Genomic DNA, 14108 nt, shown 5'->3' with positions numbered 1-14108 from the left:
TTCTCACACAGCGGCTAGCCTGTTGTTTTTGTGTTTCGTTTTTTAAAGAATTAAGCTCATTCCCCGGCATATAATCCTCCACTGGTTTCCCATTCCAACTAAACTAAGATCCCTATTTTTTGTGAAGGCCCGATGGGCACACGAGGTCTGAACCCACCACATCCCTGCTGGCATCCCTCTCACCCTGCTGCTGCCGTGCCCGTGTCTCTGTCCTGTGCCTGCACCAGCACATTCCCATGTGAGGACTCTGCTCGGAAGCCTCTTCTCCCACATCCTCCCACAGCTCCCTCTCGCTTTCAGGGCTGTGTACTTGTCACTTGAGAGCCGCAGTCTTTAGCCACATCTTGTAAACCTGCCCTTCCCCCATCCTTGGCCTTCTTTCACTTTCTTTCAGCACCTCTCTACCTGAGGTTCTTTCCTTATTCATGTGCTGTCTGCCCCTAGGTCCCTCCAGAAGGTAAGGGGTGAAGGGTAGGGGCTTTATCCTGTAAACCACTGTCTGTCCTGCATCTGGAACAGTGCCCAAAAAACATCTGTTTCAGTGTACTCAAACCCAGTTAAGTTTCTCCCAGTTTTCCCAACTAAGATTTCTTCTAATGCTTCTTTTGATTAGTCATCTTAGACCAGCGTTACTTTCAGATCTCTTAGAGTAGTAGTTATTCCGAATTAAAGACACAAGACAGGCTACCAAGAACCACAAAAATCTCAAAGAGGAATTCTAACATCCAGTGAAAAACCAACAGTAACTTCAATTTGGCGTAAGGACATTTAATGTTAAAGTACTTTACCTACAAAATGACTAAGTCATAAGACAAAGTATATACCATCTGAATTCTAAAGAGTGGTACAATGCACCAGTTTTTATCTGCGTCCCCGGAATAAAGCATGATAATGGGATTCTGTTCTGCTTTACTATAAGAGATGCCCAACCATAAAGGGTAGGTAAATGAATGGTGCTCCAAGCATTTAATGGCACACTAAACCGTTATTAAAAGGCATGTGGTAGAGCTTTGTGCAGCTCCACGGAAATACATCCTGGAGTGCTTTCTAGGTGTCAAGCACAGTTCCAGGAGCTCTAGGTCATTATTTGTCTTTAAAACAAAAAGTTATAAAGCAGCAAAAATAAAGAGTTATCTCTTTTTGTGAAATAAACAAAATGTTGTTTATATACATATGAAAGGTTTAGTAAGAATAAACACTAAAATATTAATAAAACTTCTGGATATTCTAAGTGAATGACTTTTTTGTATTTTCTAAACCTTTTACAGCAAACGCCTATTGTCAGCAAAAAAAAAAAAAATGTGTTTAAAATAGCTACTGGAAAGAGGAAAGCTCTGTTGCTCAGAGGTTTTTCCACATCATATTGCCAATTCCTTCCCCACTCCTCAGGGGAAGGGGGAAGAAGGGGTCACTTGAGAGAGCATTTTTGGCCAGCAAATTAGTGAAGCCTCTAAGGTCGGAACATAAAAAGCTGTATGAAAAGTTGATGAACAGTAATAAGGCCGGATAATACGATGTTAGTGTCTTATTTTGTGTTATTGATCCTACCATCAGTTATTGTGGAAATGCTGTTAGATAAAGGTAAGGTAGTAGAAAAATTCTTTTGAGTCTATATGAAATCTACACTAGGTTCTTAGGAATAGCTCTTTGAAATGGCTTGAAGAAATCATGTTCTTCTGAAATGTTTCAGAAAAACAAGGCACAACATTATGTATGGATGATTTTGTCTAAGAAATGAACCAATTAAATTCTTCATCGTAGAAAAGCCAAAATGTTTTATATTTAAGTAGGTATTTCTTAGTTTCCAGGGAAACTGATATAAAAATGCCGGAAATAAAGACATTAAAAGCAAACTCTCAATGTGCCTGTACTTTATATTTGGTGTTCTGACCTTGTTTCTATGGAAACCTAATAGGCAAATGCTGAAATTGAGGATTCTCTTATCATTTTATTGAACGCCAAAGAAAATTAAGACAAACTGAATTTTAACTATCATGTTAAACACAAAAGGTAAATTGTGTATTCATGAACTTTTTTTTTTTTTTTTTAACTTTTCCGGTTTAACACTCCTTATAGTCCTATGCTTAATACTGGGTACCTTACCTTATCAGCTTTTCCTAATGCTCCTCTGTCCAGGGCATTCTTGGCTTTAATTAGAGATCACCAAACAAACTCTTTTAAACACATCAACCCATTTATCTGACTGGTTAATCTAGGCTCTATCATGGCTTCTACTTTTAGTCTTATCTATTGTAATGATTACAGACAAAGGAGGGAGAGGTAAAAGTTGCTTCTGAATTGTGAACAATAAACTTTGAATGGAAATAATCAAAACAAGTGAGTGGAGATAGGCCTATCGTATGGATGAATAATAAAATACCAGATGCATTCTAGAGTTTCTTAGGCATCCCTAGAACTGAATCTGGCAATCTATCACCTCCATGTCAGTCTCTTCTGTTCAGTAGCTGTGTTACACAGTCATTGCCCATCTTGGAGTCTCTCCTCCTTCATCAGCAACACAGGGAGAATACACACGGGCCTTATTTGTAGTTGGAAGGGCCAAATGAGGCGGACACGAAGATGTGTTGCAAATCTTCAAAGAATTATAAAAAGGTCCAACTTTGGTCTCTCATCCAACACTACCCATCTACTAACTAGTTTGTCAAATCACTCAGAGGCTTACCTTACAGCACCAAGCAGAGCGGAAGTTTTCTCAAGTCCTTACATGCTTTGTGTTTAAAAGTACAATTAGTTCATATAATTTGTTCATTCTTTTACAATACTTCAATATTCTGAAAAAGCAGTACTTTCCAGTTACAAAGCCATGTCCATCATATGGGTAAATCCACAGGCTTAATTATTATAACTCAAAGAAATTAACAGCCCAACTAAAGTTTACTTAGAAAAAGAGCTACAAGACATTTCCTCTAGGAAATAATGAAATAAACTGGGGCACTTCAATGAAACAAATGGGCTAATGGGGCTTTAACATCTTTATGATACAATGTTTTCTACTTCAAAGGATGTAAGACTTCATTAAAGATACTCAGAATTATCTTTACCTAGTTATCCCTTTCCAAAATTCCAGAGGCAAAAATCAAACATTTCCTCTTTTCTCTCCCCCTCCCCCAACAGTTAGTCAGAAGAACTTTTACCCCAACATTCTTAAAGTTGAACAAGATTCTACAGGCGGGGAGGGGGGGGGGGCTGAGAAGGAGAGGGAGATTAGGAGACAAACATTCTTGTGCAAAATCTGACACCTTTTTTTTTTTTTTTAAGATTTTATTTATTTATTTGAGAGAGAGAGAGAGCGTGCACGCACAAGCAGGTGGAGGGGCAGAGGAAGAGGGAAAAACAGACTCACTGCTGAGCAGGGAGCCCCATAAGGGGCTTGATCCCAAGACTCTGGAATCATGACCTGAGCAGAAGGCAGGCACTTAACCGACTGAGCGACCCAGGCGCCCCAAGATGACACCTTAATTACCAAACCTTTATATTACAAATTAAGTCTAAATTTATGGGTTTTTTTTTTTTTCTCTTTGGAAACTTCTGACCAATAATCTCATGAACCACCCTGCCTCTCATTTTTAGAACAGGCAACAAGTTAGTGAAGTCTGTTAAGTCACTGAGGTAGGGCTGAAGACATATTTGGGTCAAAATGGGAATTTTAAAGTAATGAGAACTCCCTGGGTTCTCCGTTCGGTATAAAAACTATTGTCGCAGCCCTGGCAGTAACATTTCACACCGTTCACAGTTATTTCAAGCCCCTTCCTCCCATCATTTTCTTTCCGTCTGTCTTCAAATTATAGTTAGAGGAAGGCAGCCTCTATCGAGGCTGTTGAAAACAGCCTACTTAAGAAGACCACATAGACTCTCACAGGCCAATCTCTATTTTGAATTTAAATAACAAATCCTTACCAATACGTCTGAACTGTCCCGCGTATTAAGTACCTTAACGGGTGCGAGGAAGAATACCCTCAGGCTCTTACCTGGTTTCTTCGCTTTGGTAAGGATACTCTGAAGTTGGGATATTTACATTTTGGGGAGTGAATATACCAAAAAGTCTTTATAAAGTCCCCGGACACGTTAAGTAGACCGACAAACAGGAAGGGGTTGCGGACTGTAGGGTCTCAGGCCGGGCTGGGAAATGGGAATAGGGGAAAGGACTGAGCGTTCGGGGCAGGGAAGAGGGAGAGCAACTGGCTGGACACGACGGGGAAAGAACAAGGGGTGGGGACGTCAAGCAGAGCCAGCCTGCATCCCCGGCGCCCAGCCCTGGGAAAGCCGGCTCCCGGCAGGAAGGAGCCGGAGGCGGCGGCTCCGTCCCGGGGGACCGCCCGAGAGCGGACAGCGCCGGCCCCCGAGACGGACGAGAGGTGCCCGCCTCCTCCTTACCTTCAGGCATCTCCCGGTCGCTGATGTGCTGCAGGTGGTGGCCCTCGCCCGCTCCGAAATCCAACTCGGCGGGCTCCACGGCAGCAGGCGCCGGCGCTACTGCCACCGCGTCCCCGGCCGCCGCCTCGTAGATCTCAGACTCGTAGTCGGGCTCCGCCGGCCCCGTGCGCCGGCCCAGCTTGGGGCTGGCATTGGGGGACACGCAACAGGTCAACGTGTTCCCCATGGGGCGCCTCCACTCCTCGCCGCCTTCGCTCGCCCCTGACTCCGCCGCGCTCAGCAGCTACCCCCTCCCCCAACAATGGCGCGGTCGGCACCGGCAGCCCCGGGCTACGCCGGGGCTGCGCCGCGCATACAGGCGCGGCCTCGCCCGCTGCCCGCCGGTCCGCCCCGCCGCCGGGCCCCGGGCAGGGCTCCGGCCCGGCCGCACCCCCGCCGCCGCCCCGCCGCCGCCGCCGCCTCCCCCGAGCCAACTAGTCTGTGAGGGCGGCGACCAGCCCGGCTTATTTAAAAGGGGTGGGGACCCGACAAGCGCTGAAAAGCGCAGCCACTGCCGGGAGAGAGCGCGGCCGGAGCTCCTCCTCCTTCCGCCGCCACCTCCCGACTGAAGTCCGCTTGCCTGGCTGGCACCTGCCAACCGGAACGCATTCTATGGTCACCTGGTTACAACGGACCAATCACGCTCAGAGTTCCCTCCACGCGCCCGCCTCGGAGCGGAGGCACGTGACTCATAGTGCCCCGCCCCTGCCCCGCGGCTGCTCCGCCCCCCGCGCGGCGCGCCACGGACTCGGGTTTCCATTCATCTCGCGCAGCCGGGAGCTTTCCGGTTCTGCGGGAAGCGCAGCAGGCGTTTGTTACTCCAAGCCGTCCTGGGTCGGTGGGCTTTATAGAAAGCCTTGTCAGTATAGAGCCGATTCCCTCAGCAACTCGGTTCCGCCGTTTGACAGCTGACTCATTTGATGTATTGGTCACCGAACTTTGTTCCACCCGAATTGTTGACCGTTTTGTAACTAAATGCTTCTCCTCTGCTGCCTTCCAAGTTTTAGTTTCCGCCTGCAACTTGACCACAGCAACTCCCGGAGCCCTGGTCCTGCTCTCAACAAAGCGCTGTGGCTGTGTGTCTTGCATGAGACTCGAGGACAGGTTACCCTCCCTTTCGTTATCCGTAAAATAGGGACCGAACTCGTCCCTCCCAGCCCAGAGGCGCTGGGATTCACCAACTCGCTTTTCTCCCTTCTCTTTCTCCCTTCCACGACAGGAGTTTCCAGGTTCATCTTCTTTGGCCAACAGCGCATAAAGCACGATTTTCTCATACAAAATTGAGAACCACAAAGCGGGGTGACACGGTCCTGATTTGATGATGATAATGATAGTTAACGTTTGGCAAGCACTTAAGTGTGTGCCCAACCCCATTCCAAGTGAGGTATTCATTTAACCCTCAAAAATAATCCTTTTACAGATTTTACAGAAGAAATTGAGATGAAATAACATTCCTAAGGCCACGTGATTGCTCAGGTGTGGGGCCAGGATTTGATCCTAGATAGTGCAGATCACCACAGGCGCCTCATCGTGATTACCAGAAAGTAAAGATAGAAGTAAAACTTCAGGATTTTTTTTTTTTTTTTTTGAGGAAGGACAGTTTTCTAATGTAGATTTTGAAGTGTTTTCCCTTCATTCAACATTCTCTCCCACATGCTAGGCACTGTATGCAGGAAACCCTCCTGCCCTCAGTGAGCTCACACAGATGACAAAACAAAGGCTTAGAGAGTCCAACTGTCTGAGGTCAGACTGCCGGAAAGGGCTTGAGCCTGAGATTCAAACCTAGATCTATCTGACCCCAAAGTAGATGCTGGGGGAAAGAGGATGGATTTTATCCTGCAAACATGAGACAACTGAATAATATGAAGTCGAGGAGTCACTATCAGATTGTTTGTAGGGAGGTCACTTGAGAAAGTAAAGACTGAAGGAAGCAACAAGACCAGTTCAGAGACTTTAAGTTCAACTAGGAGAGAAGGCGGTGGCAGTGACTGAAGTGGAGGGAAAGGACTTCAGATCTTTGGGGAGGTAGAATCAAAGGGCTTGATGACTAGATATGGAGGGAGAAGTGAAGGGGGAGGCAAAAATGGCTGCTAGGGTCCTGGCTTGGAGGATGGGGTAGACAACAGTGACTCTCTCCCAGATAGAATACAGGAAGAGGAACAGGCTTGAGGAGGAAGATAATTTTCGCCTGTTAAGTGGAACACCCAAAAGGAGCTCTCTGGTGGAAAGTTGGATATATACCTCTTTTGATTAAGTCTGTTTTGTGATAGCCCAACCTGTATTTTCAAAAATAACACGCATATTAAACCAAAAAAGAAAAAAAGTGTAAATGGGGAAATTTCCTAAAGTTGACACGCTAAGAATATAACATTTCTTTTTTTTTTTTTTAAGATTTTATTTATTTATTCATGAGAGACAGAGAGAGAGAGAGAGAGAGAAGCAGAGGGAGAAGCAGGCTCCCAAGGAGCAGGGATCCCGATGCGGGACTTGATCCCAGAACCCTGGGATCATGACCTGAGCCGAAGGCAGACGTTTAACCGTCTGAGCCACCCAGGCGCCCAAGAATATAACATTTCTTAATGACTACTTTCATAGAACAACTTGGAATCTATAGTTTTAGTAAATGAAGCGTTTTATGTAAAATAAAACTTAAATGAAAAAACATGTAAAATTGTGTTGTCATTAGAATATATAGAAAGTAATTTAAGCCATGGGTACAGAAATGATTGTCTTAAAAAGATGTGTGTAATTAAAAAGATTTTAAAAAAAGAAAGACTGGAGAATAGAGAGATTTAAGCGGCATTTAAGTAAAGCCTGAAAAGGTGACCTGTGAATTCAAGGGACCTGAGTGTTAATCAGGAATGGCTGATGGATCAAGTGAGTCCCGTGAGGGTGGGGGTCACATCTGCCTCTCATTACAGGGCGGCACCTAGAACAGTGCCTGGCCAGTAGGCATGCAATAAGCAAATCCCTGAAGAGTCAAGGGTGGGAAAGTTACAAATGCCATTGGCTATGGCAACTGGGAGACTGAGGATGTGTGTGAGGCAGATGGCAGGTAGTGAATAAAGAAATGAATCGGAGGTGAGACAGGGAAGACCAGAACCGAGAGCTTCTCTTCCCAAACATTTGACTGAGAAGAGAGATGCGTAGTAGTTAGAGGGAGATGTATGATCAAGGATTTCTTTTTTAAGATCCACCCCCCAAAAAAGTGAGTCTATTTATATGTTAAAGGTAAGAGTCAATGGAGAAAAAAAGTTTGAAGTTACAGAAGATGAGAGAATTAAGGAAGCAAGGTCCCCAAGGAGGCAGAAGTGGATGTACTCCAGAGCCGGGATAGATTAGCTTTGGACTGATAGGAAAGCAAGGAAGAAGAAAGGACCTGTGTGGCCACACAGACATTTCTGATAAAGGAGAGGCTTAGGAAGTGCTCATCTGGTGACTCTATGTTTCTCTATTTTAATAAGCTTCTATTTGGAAAGCTCCTCTGGGAAAGAGAGGACAATGTGTAGAGAAGTCAGCACTTTATAAAAGCTCAATATACTTATTTACAAAATGTAAATATCTTCCCTCAAAGGTGGGTAAATTGTAGAGAGATTTGACCATGAATCAAGGAGCTCTAGTATAAACAGGTATGTCGCAAAAGTAGATGGGGCTATTATTCCCCCCCCCAAAGTTAAAAGAAATTGCATCAACTCTGGGGTGCAAGTAAAAACAAAAATAAGAAGAAAATGACATGTAATTGCAAAAAGTATGAACATTTACAAACCCTTTAACCACATAAGGTACCCAAAAAAGGACCGAAGGGAGGAATGTCCCCCTTTATTAGGATGGCAGAAAGAAAAGGTAATCTCAAAAATCAGAGAAGCAGGCACACCCGAACCTAATGTAACATTGTGTGTCAACTATACTCAAAAGAAAAAAAAAAAAAAGATAAAGATCTAAAAATCAGAGAAGCAGAGATGATGAATGCTTAATTTAACTGTTTAAAAGATGTAAATAAGGTTTGAGGACAAAAATAGGCAATAAATTGAAATGTGGGAAACCACAGTAGAATGGCAAAAGATTCAGTAAAGTCTAGGTTTCAGTGAATATCTTGTTAAATCCTCAGTGACTACATTCCATGATAATAATAATATTGTCTGAAGTTCTAGGAATGTCATGGGATGCCATTTTGTTTATTTTTTTTAAGATTTTTTTTTTTTTTAAGATTTTACTTATTTATTTGAGAGAAAGAGCACAAGCAGGGGGAGGGGCAGAGGGAGAAGCAGACTCCCCACTGAGCAGGGAGCCAGACATAGGGCTTGATCCCAGGACCCCAGGATCATGACCGGAGCTGAAGGCAGACACTTAGCCAACTGAGCCACCCAGGTGCCCCCCAAATTTATTTATTTTAGAGAGAGTGCATGAGCATGTGGCAGGATGAGCAGAGAGAATCCCAAGCAGACTCTGCACTGAGTATGGAGCCCAGCACGAGCTCGATCCTACAATCCTGAGATTAGGACCCCAGCCAAAACCAAGAGTCGGTCGCTTAACCAAGTGCGCCACCCAGGAACCCCTACAAATGCCATTTTGGATGATTCTTGTAGACTTGAGACAATGCCTAAGATTATGTTATAAAATAGTGCTTGCATTTAACAATAGACACACATCAAAATAGATATGTATGACCTTGAAAATGAAAGAATCTTAAATCTTGCTAAGAAAACATTGGAAAGCATTGTTATAAAAATAGATTTTAAAATATTTTGTTTGAAGAGGACACTGGAGAGCATTAAGAAAAAACTCTGTCCTCCGATGATAGAACAAAGGGAAGCAAAGAGTAGTAATGTGATTTGAATTAAGCAGAGTTTGATTCTGTGATAGAACCTGAGACCTTGCATGTGCCTACTGATGGCTGAATATCCCCTGGGAGGAATTTTTTTTTTTTAAGATTTTATTTATTTATTTGAGAGAGAGAGAGCGTGCGCACAAGCAGGGGGAGCAGCAGAGGGAGAGAGAGAGAGGCAGGCTCCTGGCTGAGCAGGGAGCCCCAGGCAGGGCTGGTTCCCAGGACCCCGAGATCATGACCTGATCCCAAGGCAGACACTTAATGACTGAGCCACCCAGGTGCCTCTTTAATTAGATTAATAATTGGTAGTTACATTTTTAGGGCCTTGTATTCTATTCTATTTGAGCCATATAATAGACTATAATTAATTTTCCTCTCCTGCCTAACTTTTTTTTTCTTCATTCCAGACATCAGGGTGGGGGAAAAGAATGGAGATTTTTAAGAAGATGCACATAGCATAGAACTTATATATCATTGATTTAAAGCTTGGTCATATGGCCACATGTAGCTGCAAGAAAGACTCAGAAAACATAATCATATAGCTGAGTAACTAATGCAGAAGGGATAACTGGGTATTGGACAGTAACTAGCACTCTATGCTACAATCTGTAAGGAAAGATTAGAGAAGTTTCAGCTTAAAGCAAAAGGGATCATGATAAAATTTCATATCCCTTTGCAAGCATATATGAAAATTTATACAAAGAGTTCTGTAATGATCTTTTAAGCTAAGATGACAGAAAAAGTGGAGCGAGGCTTAAGCTATAGAACAAAACTAGCTTAGATGCAAGAAAGATTTTATGGCAGTCAAGTGATTAGGAATATATATCATATGTGTGTTGTGACTAATTGGATTCCATCTTGACTATAATGACTAGTCATAGAATAGGATTTTGTGTGTAAGTAATATGTACATTTTTTTCTGGGCAGAGAATCTACCCTTATCACCATATTCTCAATGACAAAATGCTAAGAATTATTACTATATCTGATCTGACGTGGAACAACTTGACTTTTCTCATTCCTGACTTTAGAAAATTATAATTGGTATTTTTCAGTAAGTGGGGCATTTGATAGTGCTGGTGATTATACTTAAGAAAACTCTCCAGTGCCTCAAAATTCTGGCCCCGAATGTCCACTGTGATTACAACTCCAAACATCGGGGCACTTTCTAGGACAAGTTCTAGGGAGGGCCTATAGTTTTAAGAGCCCAGGATTTTCTTTTTGCTTTTCCTGGAGCCTTTTCTCTTCTTTGCTGTTTAATGGCTTATTTGCTTCCAGCTGCATTTGTCTAAGTGCTACAGGTAATCTAAAATCTTAGCCCACAGCTGTTCAGGCTCGTTTTCTGAAGCAGATGCCAGTTCTACTCCCAGATCCAAAGGCTATAAAGGCATGTGATCTGCACTTAACTAGTTTCTAGAAAGAGCTGACCTGCACGCTTGCCCCGGAAATAAACTCACTGCCAAATCCACTTTAGAACAAGGCCAAGTAGAGGAGTCCCTGGGTGGCTCAGTCGGTTAAGCGTCTGCCTTTGGCTCAGGTTGTGATCCCGGAGTCCCAGGATTAAGCCCTGCATTAGGCTCCCTTCTCAGAAGGGAGTCTTCTTTTCCCTCTGCCCCTCAGCCCACTGGTGTTCTCTCTCTCTCAAATAAATAAATAAAATCTTAAAAAAAAAAAAAAGAACTAGGTTGAGTAGAAATAAATACATTAAATGATTTCAGTTGTTTTCCCCTATCTTGCGGATCCTCCTTACCCACCCCACCCCAACAGGCTTCACTATTTCCACTTGTTTCACTTGAGTGATACCTTGTTGCTTTTAAGATGTGTCAATCTTAGATGTGTCAGTTTTGCTCTTAAAATGGAATCCTTGGCCAAGGTGGCTTACTGAAGTTAGAACCTTTTCCTTGCAGTGATCTAACACGTTCCCCTCCGTGTCTTCGGGTAGCCTTTTTGACAGCAGCTTCCTGAAGTCCAGTTGATATTAGAAACACTGTAGGAGGAGGAGTCTCATTAAACTTGACAGCAGGGAAAAGTTTAAAGAAGGCTTTTTAACCCAGTTTGTCCCCTAGGAACAGAGCTCATAGATTTTAGGGCATGATCTTTTCCTCGTGATGACTCTATTGCCCTATTGTGGAGACAGATCCATCTTTATCCTCACAGTGCGGAGTCCACCCTGCACTACCTCTAGAATTTTCTATCATAAGGGATTAGGATGGCCAACTGGATAGATGTAGGGACCAGGAAATTTGTCTTAAGAGACATGTTTGTAGAGAAAGTGCACTTAGAAAAACAACAGCAAAAACAAAACGAACAACTCAGATTGCATTTGGGGAGGGGGGAAGCTAGGGCTTTGGCCCCTCTGCTGAGCAGGCCCCGCTTCTGTAAGGGTGCTTCTCTGAGTGATGCCCCACATCCCATGAGCTATGTCTTCTCTGTTCTATTTACTATGCAGATAACATAGAATACTCTTCTGGAAAAAAAAAAAAAAAAGATAGTCTGGTTATAGAGCCAATGCTGGGCCGAGAAGAGGCAAAGGAAAACTGAGACAACAGAAGCGGTAGCAGCTGAAGCCCGCACCCCACCCCAGTCTGCCTGTTGGCGTGTTGCAGCTGCCCCACCTGGGCCATTGGGTCAACCTCTACTCGGGCTCTGGGGCTTATATCAAGCAGAGCCTGCGGCCAAGCTTCTCTGACTTCCTTAAGACTAAAATTCTGCATCTTCGGGGCAATCAGTCCCTTCTGCAAACCTTGGCCAGGATGCAGCCTTGTATCACATTGTATGAGAATTGCTTACTTGTTTGAACCGCCTCCCCCCACCCCCATTAAACTAGGCACTCCCCTGAGGACAGAGCTATTTTATTCAGGTTTTGTATCCCCAGCACTAAGTATAATGCCTGGCTTACAGCTCTCTCATACACTTTTCTGGAATGAGAGGATCCTTGAATGAAAAAATTTGAATCTGCGAGGACCAACAATCACAATTCAAGAGCGACTGTAACCATTCCTTATCTTTCGGTATTCTCTCTTCTCTTTTGTGCCTCTGCTTCTAGTTTCGGTTCCCTGACTGCGTTGTTTAAAACCACAGCTATTTTATAACGCCCTCAGTGTGTGTGGGTGAGGACAGCAGGCAGGACAGGGTGAGAACTGGGCATGAGCGCCCCAGCACCCCCGCGGCCTCAGCTGGAGCGAGTCTGGCCACTGGAGCTGGCCAGGATGGCTCACCTGGGGTCTGGAGCCGCAGTTCTGGCTGTCGGCTGGGCTCCTCCGGCCTTCTGCAGGTCGTGAGTCCTGCGGCCCGAGGGCCCAGGCAGCTTCTTCGCTCACACATCAGGGGCCTGGTCTGCCAGGCCAGAACATCAGGGACTGGTTGGGTATCCCTCAGGGTGTGGTGGTCTCAGAGTAGTCAGACTTATTGGACGCAAATATAAAATCCCAGTGGGTTTCCTTTCTCTGGTAAACACGATTTAATATAAAAATGTGGGGGAGGGAGAGGCGTGGTGAGCAACATTCCTTCAATTAAAACAACCCCCCCCCACCCGCCACCAAGCCAGTTCCTTCACTATTATCAAGTTTGTCCAGATCATCACCTTACAATGGATCATGTTGAATGTGCTGTAACCAAATCTAAGTCTTCTGCACTACCTGGCATCTAAGCGATCCCTTTCCCTCCTTGCTCTCTGAGTGTTTTAGTAGTTAGCAAGAACACAGATTTCTGCAGGTGCTTTCAGAAACAAATTTGCCATTGGTTACGTGCGTTTTGTGATGTTTCGAATTGTATGTTTGAAAATAGCATTCACATTAAATCAAATTTAGGAGCAATCGGAGAAATCTCCTAAAATCTACATGCTGACAACGTCGCATCTTTCTAGTGATTACTTTGGTAGAGCAACTTAGAATCTATGGTTTCAGCAAATGAAGTGTCCAGTGTAAAATGAAACCATCGCATGAAAACATGACTTTAAATGTTACCGTCATTACTATGTTTAACTAGTAATTTCCCTGCGAACATGCACTGTGAAGTGCTTTACATGCATAAACTAATATAGCCACCAAAATCTCAGGATGTGGTAATATGAAAGCCCCTCAGGGCAACTCTCCACCTGGCACCATTGACCCATCTGTCCCCATTACATAAGGATTTTTCCTTCCGGGAAGTAGATGGAAGGAGCATGCTGTTTGCTATTGCCTACTTTTGAAGCAAGGTATGCCAAGGTCTATGTGCCCTTCCCCAAAAGTATCAAGGGAGGAGCCTGCCACATCTGCAAACTCTGCTTAGCACTCTTTTGGGTAGAGATCATACTTTGCTGGCAATTTATGTTTCTATAAAAGAATAGGGAGACGCTTGCCCCTAAGAGTCTTCGGTGAGGTAAGATGGCTGATTAGTCTGCATTTGGGATTAGGTGTCTCTAGAGGAGAAAGAAATAAACAGGGTCAGAAAAATACGCCTTTCTCTATGGGTATCCCTACAGGGGCTTGACTAGAAGCCAAAACAATCACAGAGTGAACAATGGCGATTCTGAGGCTCAGGATCCTTTGGATAATTAATTATAATTGAGTAGTAATTAATAATGATTTGAATAATTGCAGGTTCCCTACCTTCAGGCTATGGGTTGGAAGCAGTAACACATTGAGCCATAATGGAGCCTGAGGCAAAGGGGAAATTGGTAATACTTATCCCATCTTTATTAAAATTGTTGGTATTTTGTTCATTATAGATTTTTAACATAATTTTATTTTTCAAAACATGCTACTTATTTATCTATCTATCTTAATTACTGAGTGTTTGTGCCCCCTTACATGGGACTCCTGTGGCAAGTGCCTCACTCACCTCTCCTCAGACCAGGTCTTAA

General features: G+C 44.0%; 1 protein-coding gene across 2 annotated transcripts in view; it reads right to left on the bottom strand.

Moving 5' to 3' along the window:
* CCNYL1 (cyclin Y like 1) overlaps positions 1-4813 on the bottom strand; it is a 36407-nt gene extending 31594 nt beyond the window's left edge. The window contains exon 1 of one of the 2 annotated variants that reach the window (XM_045868112.3): positions 4396-4813. In XM_045868112.3, coding sequence (XP_045724068.1) covers positions 4396-4621 — 226 coding nt within the window. In that variant the 5' untranslated portion in view covers positions 4622-4813. The remainder of the gene's footprint in view (positions 1-4395) is intronic. The other variant, XM_045868110.3, reaches the window with a different exon arrangement.
* Positions 4814-14108: the final 9295 nt, after the last annotated feature.

This window comes from Mirounga angustirostris, unplaced genomic scaffold (genome assembly GCF_029215605.1).
Source record: "Mirounga angustirostris isolate CCGP_5_RB_7025 unplaced genomic scaffold, mMirAng1.0.hap1 SCAF_3, whole genome shotgun sequence".
Taxonomy (NCBI): Eukaryota; Metazoa; Chordata; class Mammalia; order Carnivora; family Phocidae; genus Mirounga; species Mirounga angustirostris.
Note: the sequence above shows the minus strand (reverse complement) of the source record. Positions and strands in the feature narration are given on the sequence as shown.